The sequence below is a fragment of the Malaclemys terrapin genome, chromosome 18 (assembly GCF_027887155.1).
Source record: "Malaclemys terrapin pileata isolate rMalTer1 chromosome 18, rMalTer1.hap1, whole genome shotgun sequence".
Classification (NCBI taxonomy): domain Eukaryota; kingdom Metazoa; phylum Chordata; order Testudines; family Emydidae; genus Malaclemys; species Malaclemys terrapin.
The window spans coordinates 7,931,343-7,947,542 of NC_071522.1; the positions used below are offsets into that span (position 1 = coordinate 7,931,343).

The window sequence follows — 16,200 nt, forward strand, 5'->3', positions numbered from 1 at the left end:
TCTCATGGCTAGCTCGACTGCAGAATGAACTCCCACAGGAACAAATGATTGTTACAAATGTCACCATCTTTTCTAAGTGCGTGGTGCAGTTCTTCAGCCTTGCCATGTGTAATATAAACACAAAGCACAGGGTACATATACATTTATTTAAAACCCACTCACCCGCATCAAGAGGATGAGAAAGAGAATGAACCACGTGTGACGGATATTCGTAATGTCACTTACCGTACCACTGGAAGGTGCTCAGATATCATGGTGATGAAGGCTGTATACAAACCTGAATAGAATAGAAGGTGCCCAATCCTGAAACTACATCTGCACAGGTGAAACCTTGTACGCACACTGGAGCCCTGTTCAAGTCATTGGAGCACTATGCAGGTGCAGAGGTCTCCTTGCACAGGTGCAGTTAGAGGACTGGGCCCTCCATGACTAGTTCAAATAGATGTAAAACTTACATTATTCTTAATGTTTATAAAATGTACTGAGTTTCTAACATCCTGAACACAGAAACTAGCAACAGAATTTAGATAGATAAAAAGGGGGATAGTTCTTTAACCACTGTCTATCTAAAAAGTGAATCACTGAGGGTCAAAGAACAAACTGGAGAATAGTTTGGTTTAAAGTAAAATATATTATTTTTAAATTGTGCTTCATTGCACAATTACAGTCTGGCCTGCATGTTATCTATTTGAGTTCCCAACCTGTAGATAAATCAATCGGACAATTCATATATAAAGTTATTCATGAGTATACGAGTTTTCAGGGTTGTGGCCTTAGGTCATTACCCAAAATACTTAGATCTTATTTACTGTAACTTGGCTGTTCTGATTTCAAAAGTGTTGAACACCCATAACTCCTTTTGAAGACCGTGGGAGCTGTGGGTTCTCAGCACTTCTATATACATAATATTTCCAGGGTTGTTTTATTTAGTCCCAGTTTGGGCTGTGTCTACTCACTGCTCTCTAGACACTATCACATAACTTGAAAGATATTCCAAATTACTGTCACAGCCACACTAGCAACTGTGGAAAATGACCCATACTCATCCCTCTCAAACATGTCATTTTACTTTCAGATTGATAGTAATTTTGCAAAGCTGTATGGTTCTTCACTTTTATTATGATATATTATATCAGCAATGTCAATTTATTAAACTGAAACTGACACTTTTTAAGTAATAAGCCTGTGTAATTTAAAGCTTCTCATTCTCTTGGACTCTTAGCTTCATCTGTAATTTTGAGTACTGGTCCCACTCCCAAGGGTTCAGATCTGGAAAATGTCTATCTGGATCTGGTCAAAATATTTGTGGTAAAAAATGTATCTGACAAATTGAGAAAGGTTAGTGTGTAACAGCTTAATCCTCTGAGATACTGAGCACTCCCAATTCACACTGAAGCAAGTAAAAGTTAAGTGCACTCAGCACCCCCACATGACTGTGTCCTAAATTGCTATTTCTAATTACATACAAAACTTGAATGACTCAAGTTGCTTTAGTCATGGAAGGGGCCCCAGGGACCTTAGAGATAGTAGACAGAAAAGTTGTTAAATTGCTTAACAGACCAGGTTTATTTCCAAATTTGCCTAAATCGAAGAAAAAAACTAACAAGATTACAACATGCGGTTGGTAAATCTTTTCTGGTGTACTGAGCCCTTTGGTCATGCTAAAACCTGCATTGTGTCTGCCCTGCCAATTTTATTCATTCAACCACTTAACACTATTTCAGTGCCGCTGGAAGGGTGATTGCCACACACATTTAGACCCTGCGGCAACTCTAGAAAACAATGGAATGAGGATCATAGTAAAATGTAGGCTGGGAAAGTGTTACTGACAAACAATAATAATGTCAGCCTTGGCCAAGCTTCAGACTCAGCCTAGAAGCAGGATTTTAATTATTATTATTATTATTATTATTATAACACTTAACATTTACCTAAGGCTTTTTTATCCATGGATCTCTTAGCACTTTTAATACCCCATTTTACAGATGGGGAAAAATGAGGTATATAGAAGTCAAGTGACTCACCCAAAATACTGTTACTTAACTTTAAATACATTTATAAAATAAAACCCAGTGTTAAATATTTTATGCGTCTTCTGCTGGTTCCACTGTAGTCAGTGGCAAACTTCCCTTGTCTTCAGTGGAAGCAGAAGCTAGCAGAATACGGTGTAATGTTAAATACAATTTCGGAGAACAGTAGTAACTGATTTAGAACGAGTATACTATTGAGCTGGAAGGAACACACTATCAATTGTTAATAGCCACTGTGATCCCAATCCCCTGCACCCATGAGAATGAGGAGTTTTGCCATTGATTGAGCTGGGAGCAGGACTGGGCCCTACATTTCAATCTGTTTTAGACTGGAGAGGTAAGGAAGAGCTGACAGTTATGAACCTATTAAAGATTCAAAATCTGAAAGTCATAACACATTTTATAATAGAGCCACAAAGTATCATAGGCCTCTGTAATATTATCAGGCAGAGGCATGAGCACAAAGTTCCGGTACAAACTTCTCTGTAATTCATCAAGTGTTTTCGTTTGCGACCATCTTTTAAACATGATTTCACCTTAACCATAACTAGGGATGCAAATGACTTAAGAGTTTGTATCCATTTTTCTCTTTGATTCTCTGTTTATCACACTGAGAATTTTTTATCACTCTTCAGGATAGAATTGTTCTGATTTGTCTTATAAATATATGCACTGTACTTACTATGCATATGGAAAAAGCAATCACTGCATTTTTACTTTAAAAAAATGTGTAGCCTTAAAAGTGCAAGTAAAAACATTTTGAAAAGTAAACTGAAAGTTTTATTACCTGCAATGATCCAAGTTCAGGGTTCCAAGTCTCTCCCACAGCAGCTGACGACAACCACCTCAGTGCAAGGGAGCACAAGAGATCTGAAGTGTTCTTGATGCCCTCAATTCTGGCAGAGAACACAGAATTCAGGTCCAGAAAGGTAAGTAAAAAAGGAAAGGGTTTTATATTATTTTGCTTTCGAAGAGTTATTTGTCATTGTTAATAACTATTTATTTAGAAAGTTTTAATAGGTTTACAAAAATTTGTTGTGTAAATCTCAGAAACAAAAAACTTACACTGAGCTTATCTTTTTGTTTAGAGAAACGTTATGCAGTAATATAATCATCAGATCACTCTGTTTAACAGGGTATTTGTCATTTTAAGCCTATCCATGTGTGTTTATTGTTTTTAAATTCTTAAAGAGATTTTTGTTTGTTTATTTAAAAGCATTCTGGTTGTCTTTTAAAAATAGAACTAGTATGTTTATGTCAACATTCTTTTGCTGGGTTGTGATGCAAACAGCAATACTAATAAGAAAGTGAAACTGACCAGTAGTAATACACCTCTACCCCGATATAACGCGACCCGATGTAACATGAATTTGGATATAACGCAGTAAAGCAGTGCTCCGGAGGGGTGGGGCTGCTCAATCCAGCGGATCAAAGCAAGTTCTATATAATGCAGTTTCACCTATAACACAGTAAGATTTTTTGGCTCCCGAGGACAGCGTTATATCGGGGTAGAGGTGTACAGTAATATTTAGCCCACACAGGGCTCTTTTCATATAAACATCTCATTGTACGGTAGCATCACTAGCCACTGTGGCATAGGAAAAAGTAGAGTTCTGAATGGTGAAATGGAAATTAGATTTTGAAAATACATTTAAAACAATCACCACTGAAGATTTTACTAGTAACACAGGGAGGGATTTGGAACTTTTAATATGATTTTTATCTTGAGATCATCCCATTAAAAACATGACTAGTGTGAAAATGCAACTATAAATGAAACTGGAGCACAGAGAAGTATCTGGCCCAAACTTTTTAAAAATTGTTCCTTCCCAATATACATCACAAATTTTGGAAACCTACTTCCTCATACCACTTTAAAACTCTCTTATGGAAATGATAGCCTCCTTTATAAAGCACTATGAGATCTATGGATGAACTATGCTCTATAGAAGTGAAGTATTCATTATTATTGTTGCTGCTGTACATACAAGCTTTCCCCACTATCTTAAAAAAAATAACCCCCCTCTGACCTTATCGATACTTACAACAAAGCTAGCTTGGGTATCTAGAACACAAGTTATTTGAAAAGCAAGGACTAATCTTAGATTCATTAAAAATATACTATCCTTCATTCTACGATCAAATTAAACAGTAGGTGGACATTTGATCTTTGAAAAAGGAGAAATTTTAGCTGAAAAGGTTATTTCAGCGCCACCTTGTGTCAGAAATAGAAAATTAGAGTTTCTAACAATTGAGCTGTTAGCACATCCGGGGTTACCTAGCTTACTGGTGAAAGTGGCAACCTAGCATTCTAGTTAGACTCCCAGTTATTGCCAGATGGTCAACTTTCCATGGTAACCAAGACACTGTTTTTTCCATTTGGCTAAGAAAGTGATACTTTTTCCTTCTGATGTAGGCTATATCACCGCAATTCATAGCTTTGCCATCTTCAGACTAGAGATTACTACACTGCACTTTGGCTAGGTTTCCTCCTCAAATCCATCCAGAAACTAAAGCTAGTGTAGAATGTGGCAGCCCAGTTGTTAATCCTACTGTGAGCATATTGCACTGATGTTTCATAATCTTCACTGGCTGTGTGGGGATTTCTGGAAAAAGTTTATGGACCTGCCTTCCTGAGATGCCTCTTTCCCCCCCCCCCCCCCCCATGCGACACTGTCACATGGGAGATTCCTACAGCACTTAGAACACAGCCCTACAATTATAAAAAGGGGGCTGCTGGCAGGGCATTCTACAGAGGGCCCTTTTCTTGTGGGATTGCACTCATCCTGCCCTTAATCCAAAATGGCCCAACTCAGCTGACCTTCAGGGCACATTGTAATGCTCATTCTTTTAAAAAACCTTTTGGGGAAAGAAGTTTTATTGGAGGGAGGATGTGATCTTTATTTTATTTTATCTAGGCTATATGGTGTATTTAGCTATTGCTATTCTTTGAGAACCAGCAGCAACCCTACATTTTGCGTACTCTGTTTTTAAGTCAATTGTCAGGGGGCAGAATGCGAGAGCGCTCACTTCTTGTAGTTTCACAAATTTAAATAAAAAGACTCTACACTTTACATTACTCAAAAGCTCATTTTTACACTTGTAAATACACTTGTCCCAGTTTGGGGGCCCAATTTTAGTCAACAGCGTCCATTTAATCCTGCAATACCTGCTGAGCCAATAAACTGTTGAACACTAGTCATCTTGTTTAATCTCCTAATTCTAGAAGGTTCTTGGATACTATGGTGATGAGCTCACTATAAGAACCTAAACAGAACAGAATAGAATCTAGCGTGTATCAGGCAAGTGAAAGACTTCCTCTCAGTCTACTCAGGCAGCTACATTATCTTGTTTAGGGCAGTGAAATTCACCCAGGTGTGGCAAAATTCTTATTTACCAGTTACACCCATTCAAATGCTTAACATGGGACTTATCCTTATGTGGTACATTGGGCCTCATGCAAGCCCTATGCACTGAGGGGAAATTATATCCATAGATAAAGTTTATTCAGGTCAAACAGTAAGCAAATCCTGCACCTCTATTAACTGGATCAGAGCAATTACTAATCTAGAAACGGATCAAACTGCAATGAATAAACAGCCTCATTTTTAACTCTCCTTATAAATAATCAATATTCAAACATAGTGAGTTTTAAACAGGAATTGGTGCCGTTACAATACGAATTTGGGCGCTTTACCAACCAATGCAACCCCACAGGATTTATGAGTGAAAGCAGCAAGAGTGAAAAGGATTTCACGAATATTGTATTCATGTCAGCATTATGGACACAATATTGGTGTTTAGTTTACTGTTTATATACCACAGCCTCAGCCCAAAAGGTAAGTGGACTGTTTTTAACAGAACAAAACCAAAAAGTATACCGGGGACACAGACATGTCATATATTTATAAATTATGTTTATTAGTTAATGTTTAGGTACTGCTCTGAAAATGTCACTTATTAAAAGCTTTTTAAAAAATGAATGAGAAAAAAAAATCAGTAGAATTTGGATTGCCAGCCATACCACCTCCCATACTCAAAGCATTTCAAAAACTTTCTAAAGACACTCACAAGTAGGCTGGCCACATAGGGAATATGCAACAGCAGTTCTTCTCTCAGCAGTATCATTATTTTGACCATTACACCCTCCACCCCGTCTTTTTAAGAGAGAGCATGCATTAGTTATCTCCTTATGCTTTCAAATAGTGCTGTAAGAGCTTTCAACTTCCCTCACTGAGTCACTAACAGTAGTCAGAAGGGATATTTCTTGTTTAACATACCATTTCAAGGCTGACACCTCCACCTAAGGTATTTCGAAGCTGCCAGTCCCCATGGTACCTCTGTGCCAATGAACTGATAACTATTTGTGTGAATAAAATTTTTCCTGTATACTTACTTATAGCCTCAGACTTATGCAAAAAAAACAAGCAATACCACCTCTACCCAATTTAAGCTACAGCAGGAATTTGGCTGGGCAGAACTGAAATATAAATGTGACAACACACCCCTACTCTTTTAGAAAGGGTTCTGGGGTCACTAAGGAATTTTTATATTACTATTGATTTGCACTTCTAGCACAGTTCAGTTCCCTCAGATTAACAGTGATGGTAACTAAACTACAATACAAGCAATCTTAGGACCAAGCATAGCAAATAACTCTCCTGACAGTATCAGTGTTCTCTCTTGGTTTTTAATTTTATTTACTCATGGTGGTGGGTAGTATTTTGGTTTCACACTTTTATGATCTATAACATTGTAAAATATTTTGGGAATGGTGTGTACGTTAGAGCTCAAGCAAAACTCTTGGCTCGGAACACATACGCATAGCAAGTTTGAGGAAAGTTCAGCTCCGGATATAAATTTTAACTCACTTCCACTGCTACGGCATGCTGATCCAAGACCCCAGATCCATACACTTCTCCCCCACCCCCGAAATTCACTGCAAGTTTAAGTCATGATTTAGACTTTACTAATCAGAGCAACTCTAGTCGCTATTAAAGTCGCAGTGAAAAATAAAGAGAGGAGTTGCATTTAACATTTTTTAAAATCCACAAAGAGGCAAGAAAGAAACTGTGCACGATTACAATCTAGTAATCTGTCATGTCCATTCCACTCAGACCTCAGAGATTATGACTGTCATGTGGAAAATTCTTCAGAAGTACTGTCTGAAAGCACAAGAAGCATGAGCATCTTACTGCAAGGTAGGGAAGCAAAGGCAGAGGGGAGGGAACTCCAGTTAGTCAGAAGAGCAAGGTAAGAGCAAAGGGGGATTCATTTATTAGAAATATAGATACATAGTTTGTTATGATCAGGAGAATCACATGGTAAATTGCCTGCCTGGTGCAAAGACTGCAGATCTCAAGAGACATCTAGACAGACTTATGTGCAGTGCTGGAGGCCAGCCATTGGTCATGGTACAGGTAGGTACCACTGGCATAAGGAAAGGTAGGAGGGAGACTGCTAGATAAGAGAGAGAAGTCTAGGACCTCCACAGTAGCATTTTCTGAAATGCTTCCAGTTTCACACAGGGTGAAAGACAGGCAGAACTGCAGGGTCTCGATGCGTGGATGGGACAATGGTGTAGAGAGGAAGGTTTCAGGTTTATTAGGAACTAGGGAACCTTTTGGGAAAGGAGGAACTTATTCAGGAAGGATGGGCTCCATCTAAACCACAAAGAACCCAATTGCTGACCTGTAAAATTAAAAAAGGTTGTGGAGGATTTTTTTAAACTAAGGGGTAGGGAAAAGGCAACTGGTGTGGAGTACATGGTTCAGGCAGAGACATCCCTTAGCAATTAATTTAATGAAGGCAAGCAGGCACGCCAGCACTATGGGCTACACTAGTCAAAAGGATAGGAAAGAATTTGGTAAAGTACAGGTAAGAGCTTGTGAGGAGGAACAGTCAAATGTAATAGTCCCATTTACATGCAACACATGAAGGCAAGCCGCAGAATATTGACAAAATTTACAAGTGCTTATATACAAATGCTAGAAGTCTGAATACTAAGTTGGGTCCCTGGTGTTAAATGTGGATATTGATATAATAGGCATCCCAGAAACTTAGTGGAATGAGATTAATCAATGAGACAAGGTATTACCAGGGTACAATATATATAGTCATAGAGTAGTCATGCTGGAGGGGGAGTGGCACTATATGTGAAAGAAAGCATCGAGTCAAAGACCCTCAATAGACAGAAATGCCATGCTTGAACAATAAGTATAACAGTAGAAATATACTACTGACCACCTGAGCAGGATGGTGGTGGTGACTGTGAAATGCCTTCTCAGTGACAAACCTGGGGAACTGTCCCAGATGGAGGTGTTAATAGAGGCTTTTGGAACAAACTGATAAATTAAATAGTAATAAGTCACCAGAACCAGATGGTATTCACCCAAGAGTTCTGAAGGAACTCAAATATGAAATTGCAGAACTACTAACGGTATGTAAACTATTGCTTAAATCAGCCTCTGTACCAGATGACTGGTGGATAGCTAATGTGACACCAATTTTTAAGAAAGATTCTGGAGCTGATCCTGGCAATTACAGGCCTGACTTCAGTACCATGCAAACTGGTTGAAACTCTAGTAAAGAACAGAATTATCAGACACATAGAAGAACACGGTATGTTGGAGAATAGTCAACACGTCTTTTGTAAAGGGAAATCATGCCTCCACAATCTATTAGAATTCTTTGAAGGGGTCAACAAACATGCAGACAAGAGAGATCCAGTGGATATAGTGTACTTGCACTTCCAGAAAGCCTTTGACAACGTCTCTCACCAAAGGCTCTTAAGCAAAGCAAGCAATCATGGGATAAAAGGGAAGGTCCTCACATGGATCAGTAATTTGTTAAAAGATAGGAAACAAAGGGTTGGAATAAACAGTTTTCACAGTGGAGAGAAATAAACTGCAGTGTCCCCCAAGGATTGTACTGGGATCTGGAAAAAAGAATAAATAGTGAGTTGGCAAAGTTCATAGATACAAAATTACTCAAGATAGTTAAGTCCAAATCTGACTATGAAGAGATACAAAAGGATCTCACAAATCTGGGTGACTGGGCAACATATGGCAGATGAAATTCAATGCTGATAAGTGCAAAGTAATGTACTTTGAAAAACAATCCCAAATACCTATACAAAATGATGGGGTCTAAATAAGCTGTTACCACTCAAGAGAGAGATCCTGGAGTCATTGTGAATAGTTGTCTGAAAACATCCGCTCAATGTGCAGCAGCAGTCAAAAAAGCTAACAGAATGTTATGAACCATTAGGAAAGGGATAGATAAGACAGAAAATGTCATGCCACTCGATAAATTCATGGTACACCCATACCTTGAATACTGCATGCAGTCGAGGGGCAGCACAGTTATCACAAAAATATAACTACAATGTTAGACTGGATACGAAATGGGCAATTACATTAAATAAGCATTTTTGTGGCGTTTTAAAAGAATAAAAGTTAGTTCGTGAAAAGAACCCCGGGGAATTATTTACACACACGAACGGAAAATCTGGTCAGTTTTTTCCTCACTGTAATATTAACAGTTATGTGTCTCTGTGCTTGTGTGGTACCACAATGTTAATGACTAATCTTGATGGCCTGAATCTTGTACAAGAGAAATTGTAAATAATTTAGGACAAGGACTTCCTCGTAGTTATATTTTTGCTTTCCTGTCTCCAGAGTCTGAAAAGACAGTGGCAAAAGGGGAGCTAAGGAGAAACCATACAGTCGCCACTTTGCAATGCTCTGGTCTGCACAGCTCCATACAAGTAAATCTTCTTTACTCAGAGAAGATGTATAGTGTTTTCACAACCAAGCCAAATGTTAAATACACCCTCCAAAGCCTGAAAGTCATCACTGATCCAGATGAGAGTGTTTCTACTGCCCACAGCTGTCTCTTATTAACAGATCATAAACAAAGTTTTCAGACTGAATTTAACCTTACAGGCAAAGGTAAAAAACAAAAGTATTTGTTCATTATAGCATATTTCTATTAGGTATGTCAAAAATGTCATCTTAGGCTTTGTCCCACAAACAGTTGATACCTTCCCAGCAAAAAAAGTGTTTATGAAAGCAAAATACTGATATTGATATATTTGTAAAAAAATACTGCAGTATTATAAAGTAATGATCCAAACACTGAGTAACAGTATTGTAAGACATAGTTTTGTGGACAATTACTGTAGGATGTTTTGTTTATTTTCCAATACATATAGATATTTATATAGATAAGATATGGAAATGGGAAACCACTTAATTGTGCAATACTGAACATTCAGGAAAGAAATATTCCTCCTGGATTTCAGTAGCAGTCAGCATAAAACCTGATTACCATGACCATAACCATGTATAACTATGATAACTATTCATCGTACAATAAGACAGCTCTTTTGGGAAAATGAAAAGAAAATCAAACGTAGAATATTCAGCACAGAGGAGTGAACTACAGGCTGTTTGGTTTTCCCCTTTGTTCCAGGGATCTTCCAGTAGATTTTAGAAAGCTCATTCTGTATCAAACCACACACGCAAAATTAGTTGGTTTTCTTTGTAAAGGTTCCAGCTACAGTAATTCCTACAGAATTTGGGAATTCTGTTGTAATGCAGTAGTCCACACACAGTTAAACATGACAGTGTCATGTTTTAACTGTGACCCCAAATTGCAATACAGCCCTGCAAAAGCCCACGTGTGTAGCATAATTCGGCAACTCGTCTAAAACACAGTAAACACTCAACTGCACTGCAAAATTCTGTGTTCTAACCATGTCAGCACTCTACCATGCTGTAACATGGTCCCTCAAGATGAATGGAATTACAGTGTCAACAGGACAAAGGGTCAACCATATTGAGACTGACGACACTCCTTACATTGTGCCCACGGTTTAGCTAAAAGCTAAGGCTTTGATGAACCAACCTCGAATAACAATTTAAACTCTGTTGTGGATCAAAAGGCTTCTAAAGTTTTGGCCAATCAATAAGCATGGGGCCCAAACATATTAGAATATCCAAGCTCCAGCCTCCGTCCCTCCCTTTAACATTGTTATAAACCCAATTCAGACACTAATTCAGTTGTACGGAGCAACTTTCATACACTGTGTATCCCAAAAGTGTTTTACAAAGCTATAAGTAAGATATGGTTATTGCAGGGACTGTACAGTAATAGTTTACAAACAGTCTTGGACTTCAGAATAGAAATTCTCAAATGAAGGAACATTGGCAAAGACATCTCACTATATTATCATGTCTAACATGATAACATTGCAAGTTACTAGTATTCTGTTGTAAATTGCCTAATATTCTACCAATTGTTGGCAACTAAGCCAGTGCTTAGTTTACTCTAGTCTTGAGTTGCTTTTGTTCCCTAACTGGTTTATATAAATAAAAAAAAACTGTCACTGGTTTTAAACGTCTCATTCTTTTCACAGTGTTTCTGGTGGGGATAGCAAATTGCATGATTAATGCAAAGCTGTCTGAGCCTGACATTTTTGCAGAGCAAGTGCATTCCACAGCGATACACCAACAGAACAGCAGCTCAGGTAGTAGTAAAGTTTACACACACACCCACACACACCCTTTTCACAAAGACTACCAACAGTGGTATCTGAAAAATATTGGGCCAGGAGGTTCTCTCAAATTCACACAACTCCTCTTTGTTCTGTAAACTTGCACATTTGTATAGCTGAGCAAAATCGGGGCACTACCTCGCTCATGGGAAATTATGTTCTTGCTCCTATCTCCCAACCAAGCATGAACCAGACCGAGTTCTAAAAGGTTTCATGGAGGCTTTCTAGATTGCTATATTCACATCGTCTTGTGGACATCCTTAAGCGTTAATGAAACGTTCTCTCAGGTTTAACTGTACTGCGTTACCATCCTAAAGATAAAGAAATCCTCAAACTACCAATGGGGAACATACTGTCTTCTGTATTCATCTACTTCAGAGAGAATGATTTTTTTTCCCTTTCTAATCACAGGCATAGGTGAAGGCATGCTGCTCAGACTAACACAAAGACAAAGCATCTACGTCAAAGCAGTAATCATCTGTGTCCTGCTACCCTGTGTACTAGCCTTCATTGTGTTTGTTATATTTGAAGTTCCCTTCCCAGTAAGTTTGCTGAGCACAATAGCTCCTTATGACAATTTGCAAGGGATATTTTATCAATAGCTAAATATGATTTATGTTCGTTCCATTATTATATTAAAACATGCAGGGTTCTGAGTTTAAGAAACCCCAAGGGCAGTGATACAAAAGGTAAATTCTGTGAGATCATGCCTTTAAAAGATTTGCTAATCTTTGTGATGCACTGGGGTAACCACTTCTCTAGTGGGAGGTCTTATGACCTAAAATGCCATAATTCAAACTCTGCCAAAACGAGCAATTCCTCACACTTAGTATGAATACCTACAATGACATGTTTTGCCTGTTGCTACTAGGGTATACAATCCCAGTGCACACCTGCAACCTTGCATTTAGATCAAAATGGGGAGGAAACAGTCTTGCAGCTTTCTAAAGTGAAACCGATCAAAAGCAACCCTCTTGACTTCACGAGTAGTCAAGCATTTTCTAAAGGCAGAAGAGGGGAGAACAGAAAAGACTTTCAACAAAACACAGGTTACTGTGGACTCTCTGTAGTTTTGTAGGCCCTAGATTTCATTATTCAAAGACCTCCCAAGAGGACATGTGCCATGCTGGAGGTGTTTGGGGTAAAACACACTGGAAGCTGAGATGGTCAATGTGAATTTTTTTTTAAAAAGACACATTCTTTCTTCCTCTCACACTCTGAAGTGCATACGTCAGTCAAAATTCAGGTTGGTTATTCATTTCTAGGGAGACTATCATTTTACTAGCTTCAAATTCTTGGTATTTTGGGCTAGTAGCACCTTCCTACCAACCTTCTAATGGCTTCTCCTTCTTTTCTGAGTGTCCATGCCCTGGTTGGAGCCAGCAATGCAACTGTATTCAGAAATGTAAAAGACAAGGAGAAGAACGCACAGAAAACCCAAATTCTGTATCATCCGAAGGATCTGTCACGGTAGGTCACCAAAAGGGAACCACACATTTTTTTAAATATAGTTCAGTAACAATTATTTCATTTAACAATACAGATCTCCCTCAATAAAAGTGAACGGCACCATAGTTCTGAAAGTGTGTTATGAGGGTGTCTATTCAAGATGAAATTATGTAATCTTTTTTTTCCCCTGCCTTGTTAAATGAACAACAAAAGAGGTGGGTATGCACTGCTAAAAAAAAGGGCCTCGAGGATTCAGGACAGCTTTGTTTTAATGCCACCTCAGGAACCTACTCACTGTGTGACCTGGGCCAAGTTACTTAACCTCAATGAGTGGCCATTTATTTCTCTATGACATAGTTGTAATACTCACCTCCCAACGATACTGTGAGATTTAGTGTTTGTAAAGTGATTTGAGATCTTTGGAGGAAAACCCCTATACTGTCAAAGAAGCTATTTAGAAGAAAGGACTAATAACTGCACTGCATTAAATAGGGAATGTTTCAGTGAGTACAATGTGAAACTCCATTTCACAGATCTTAGAAATGCTTTGATTTTTCATTTTTTTTAAATGTATATTAAGCAGCAACTAAAAGCTGACAGACTCAAAGCAAAGAACATCAGCAAGGACTGGGCACAGTTTAGTTTTCAATGGAACATTAGCATAAAAATTTCACATCATTGAATGGTTCAGTCATAGACCAGTCATATAGCTTGTGTATCAATGGCCACTGTTGGAAGACAGGATATTGGGCTAGATGGACCTTTGGTCTGACCCAGTATGGCCGTTTTTATGTTCTAATGGAACAGAATGCTATGGGTTTTATCCTGAATACAGAGGGAGCCATTCATACCAGACTTGGATATAGTGACGTAAAATGAATGGCCCAAATTGTTTCAAAGCATAACAATATGCCAGTTGCAATTCCAATTAAAATGAGTCTCTACAGTATTTAGGGTAGGGTGAATATCACAAAGTAAAGCGGTCACCAAATATTTGTTCAATAATATTTAATTTGCTTCATGCTCCTGGTACGTTTGTTTTCTGCAAATTATCCTAGAAAATTAGTTTAGTAGCAGGATTGTTTGCACATACAAGTTTTGAGCATATGCTGTAAATTTTTGCAGAGCAAATTTCAGATTTATAACTCTGAGCATTCACATTACGGATCTGATTTTAAGATTTACTCTGATCCAGTCAGAGAACAGAAATAATACCATGTGACATGTGTGTCCAATCAGAAAACCTAAAATATTAAATATTTGCAGTGAACTGCTTGGGAACAAGCTATAGACTAAAAATTTATTGTAGAAATTTGGCAAATAATTCTAAACAACAAATGAAAAATGCCATCTGTGAAAATTTCTGAACAGAAAGTGGCAAAATATGAGTACTTTATTCATTACAAATCATTCACTTGGCTCTAGTTGGAGTGAAGTTGCTTGGCAAAAAGCATGATTGCACAAAGAGGGTTGGGAATTGACTCATTTCACATAGGCTACTGAACAGCCAGACAGTAACTTTTGGCCACAATCACTCTGGTATACATTAGAACAGACAGGCTAGAGGCAAAAGGCTCTATATACCATTTCCAACCACAAGAGCCACCATCCCCCACTACAGTCTACTTCAAATTGAAGCCAGAAGAGGTTACACTAATTTATTGGTCTGAAAAAACAAGAGGACCATTACACAGGTCAGATTTTAGGAGCAGGGTTGCTAAATTTAGTAATGCTGAAATATTCCCCTTCATTCCCCAGAGAGGAGCTTCATATCAAGCACCTCGGAGCAAAGCGGCCAAGATCATTCCCATTCATGAGACTTAGTTCTGAAAAACTGCAAGCTGCAGGAGAAAGCACAATTTTCTGTTTTATCCAAGCACAGTTTTTTGCTTTATCCATAAGTCTGCATGATTTTTCTCCTCACTTCTTATTGTTCAGAGAAGCAAGAACATCAGCATTTTACACAATATAGAGTCAAACAGTTACAGATTGCAATGAAAGTGACATTAGCCTGTTTTAGGGGCACTCCTTACGGAACTAACCCCTCGGAACACAACTTGGTGTTGACTCCCTCTATGAACTACCTGGAATCATATTTTAACTTCAGCAGTAGACTATGGTCATTAGAAAAAAAGGGAATAATGGAAAAACCTACTTCCAGAAGCAATAAAAGTCTCACCAACGTTGCAAATTCTCCCTCTGTCTTCCTTAGATTAATTGTAGTTGGAGTTCACACAGCAACTGACATCTGCTACACTGAAGTTTGTATCTAGACAGATTGTACTTAAATTCAAGACAATGATTATTCAGAAAAGTATCTAACACTGGAACCCACTAAAAGTATATATGCCCTGTCCATTGAGCTGGAGGGCCAAATTCTGCCCTTACGGACACATACACAAATCCCATCAACTTCAATGGCAAGTGGATGTATGAATCAAAGGACAGAAACTGGATTTCAGCATCCATTCCTTGTGCTACAATTTAGCCTAGCTGATAAAAGGAGCCTAAACTCTTGCTTGTTGCCAGCAATCAAGAGGTCCCTTCATCAGCATCTTCGAAGCATAAGGAATTTGGGTTAGCAATAACAAAGTTCAACTCTGCCCCATTTTAAGTATCCCATGCCACTAATTTTCTTGTGTTCCTCATTTTGTCCCCCATAAATTGGATCATACCATGGTTTAGCAGTTCAATTAATTTGGGACCTTCACACTGCAATGTTGCTTCCAAATGAGACCATAGGACAGACAGTTATTTGTTGTAAAAGGAGCACAGGTTCTGAGGGAAATAAATCAAAACGTAACCCCACATTTCTACAGGCAGATTTCTGTGTGCATATTCTTGAACTCTCACTACATGGAACTAGATCATCAACCTCCCTTCTACAGATCCATGGAGTATACAAGACCTTCAGGCCAACTGTAACAAAGTGACATTAAAGTTCCAGAAATGTAGTCCAGGTTATGGATTCAAGGTGCAAAAGCTGTAGAAGTCAGAGAGGAAACTGCTGTATTAGGTCCAATCTAGTCCATCCCTCTGTCAGTACAGGATTTTCCCCTGCAGTATAGTCTCCATTGCGTCGTCCAATCTGTTTTAAATGTCTTAAGAAATGGATGTTCTCCAACCATAGTGTCACTGCTTTATAATGTGTGCACAGAAACA

General features: G+C 38.4%; 2 protein-coding genes across 9 annotated transcripts in view; one reads left to right on the top strand and one right to left on the bottom strand.

Moving 5' to 3' along the window:
• The window catches only part of ACACA (acetyl-CoA carboxylase alpha), a 219,650-nt gene that overhangs the window by 197,866 nt on the left and 5,584 nt on the right, over nucleotides 1-16,200 (bottom strand). For all 8 annotated transcript variants that reach the window (XM_054008120.1, XM_054008119.1, XM_054008122.1 and 5 more), the window contains one exon: nucleotides 2,818-2,926. The gene's annotated coding sequence lies outside the window, so the exon portion shown is untranslated. The remainder of the gene's footprint in view (nucleotides 1-2,817; nucleotides 2,927-16,200) is intronic.
• Nucleotides 5,812-13,333, top strand: C18H17orf78 (chromosome 18 C17orf78 homolog). Its single transcript, XM_054008131.1, has 6 exons — nucleotides 5,812-5,869; nucleotides 7,148-7,231; nucleotides 9,710-9,982; nucleotides 11,452-11,562; nucleotides 12,001-12,130; nucleotides 12,946-13,333. The coding sequence occupies exons 1-6, from the start codon at nucleotides 5,812-5,814 to the stop codon at nucleotides 13,061-13,063; spliced, it is 774 nt and encodes a 257-aa protein (XP_053864106.1). The 3' UTR covers nucleotides 13,064-13,333.

Coding starts and splice junctions, on each gene's coding strand:
- C18H17orf78 (XM_054008131.1), top strand. CDS start 5,812: ATGGACACAATATTGGTGTTTAGTTTACTGTTTATATACCACAGCCTC. Junction 5,870..7,147: donor CCACAGCCTCAGCCCAAAAG/GTAAGTGGACTG, acceptor CATTCCACTCAG/ACCTCAGAGATTATGACTGT. Junction 7,232..9,709: donor CATGAGCATCTTACTGCAAG/GTAGGGAAGCAA, acceptor TCCTGTCTCCAG/AGTCTGAAAAGACAGTGGCA.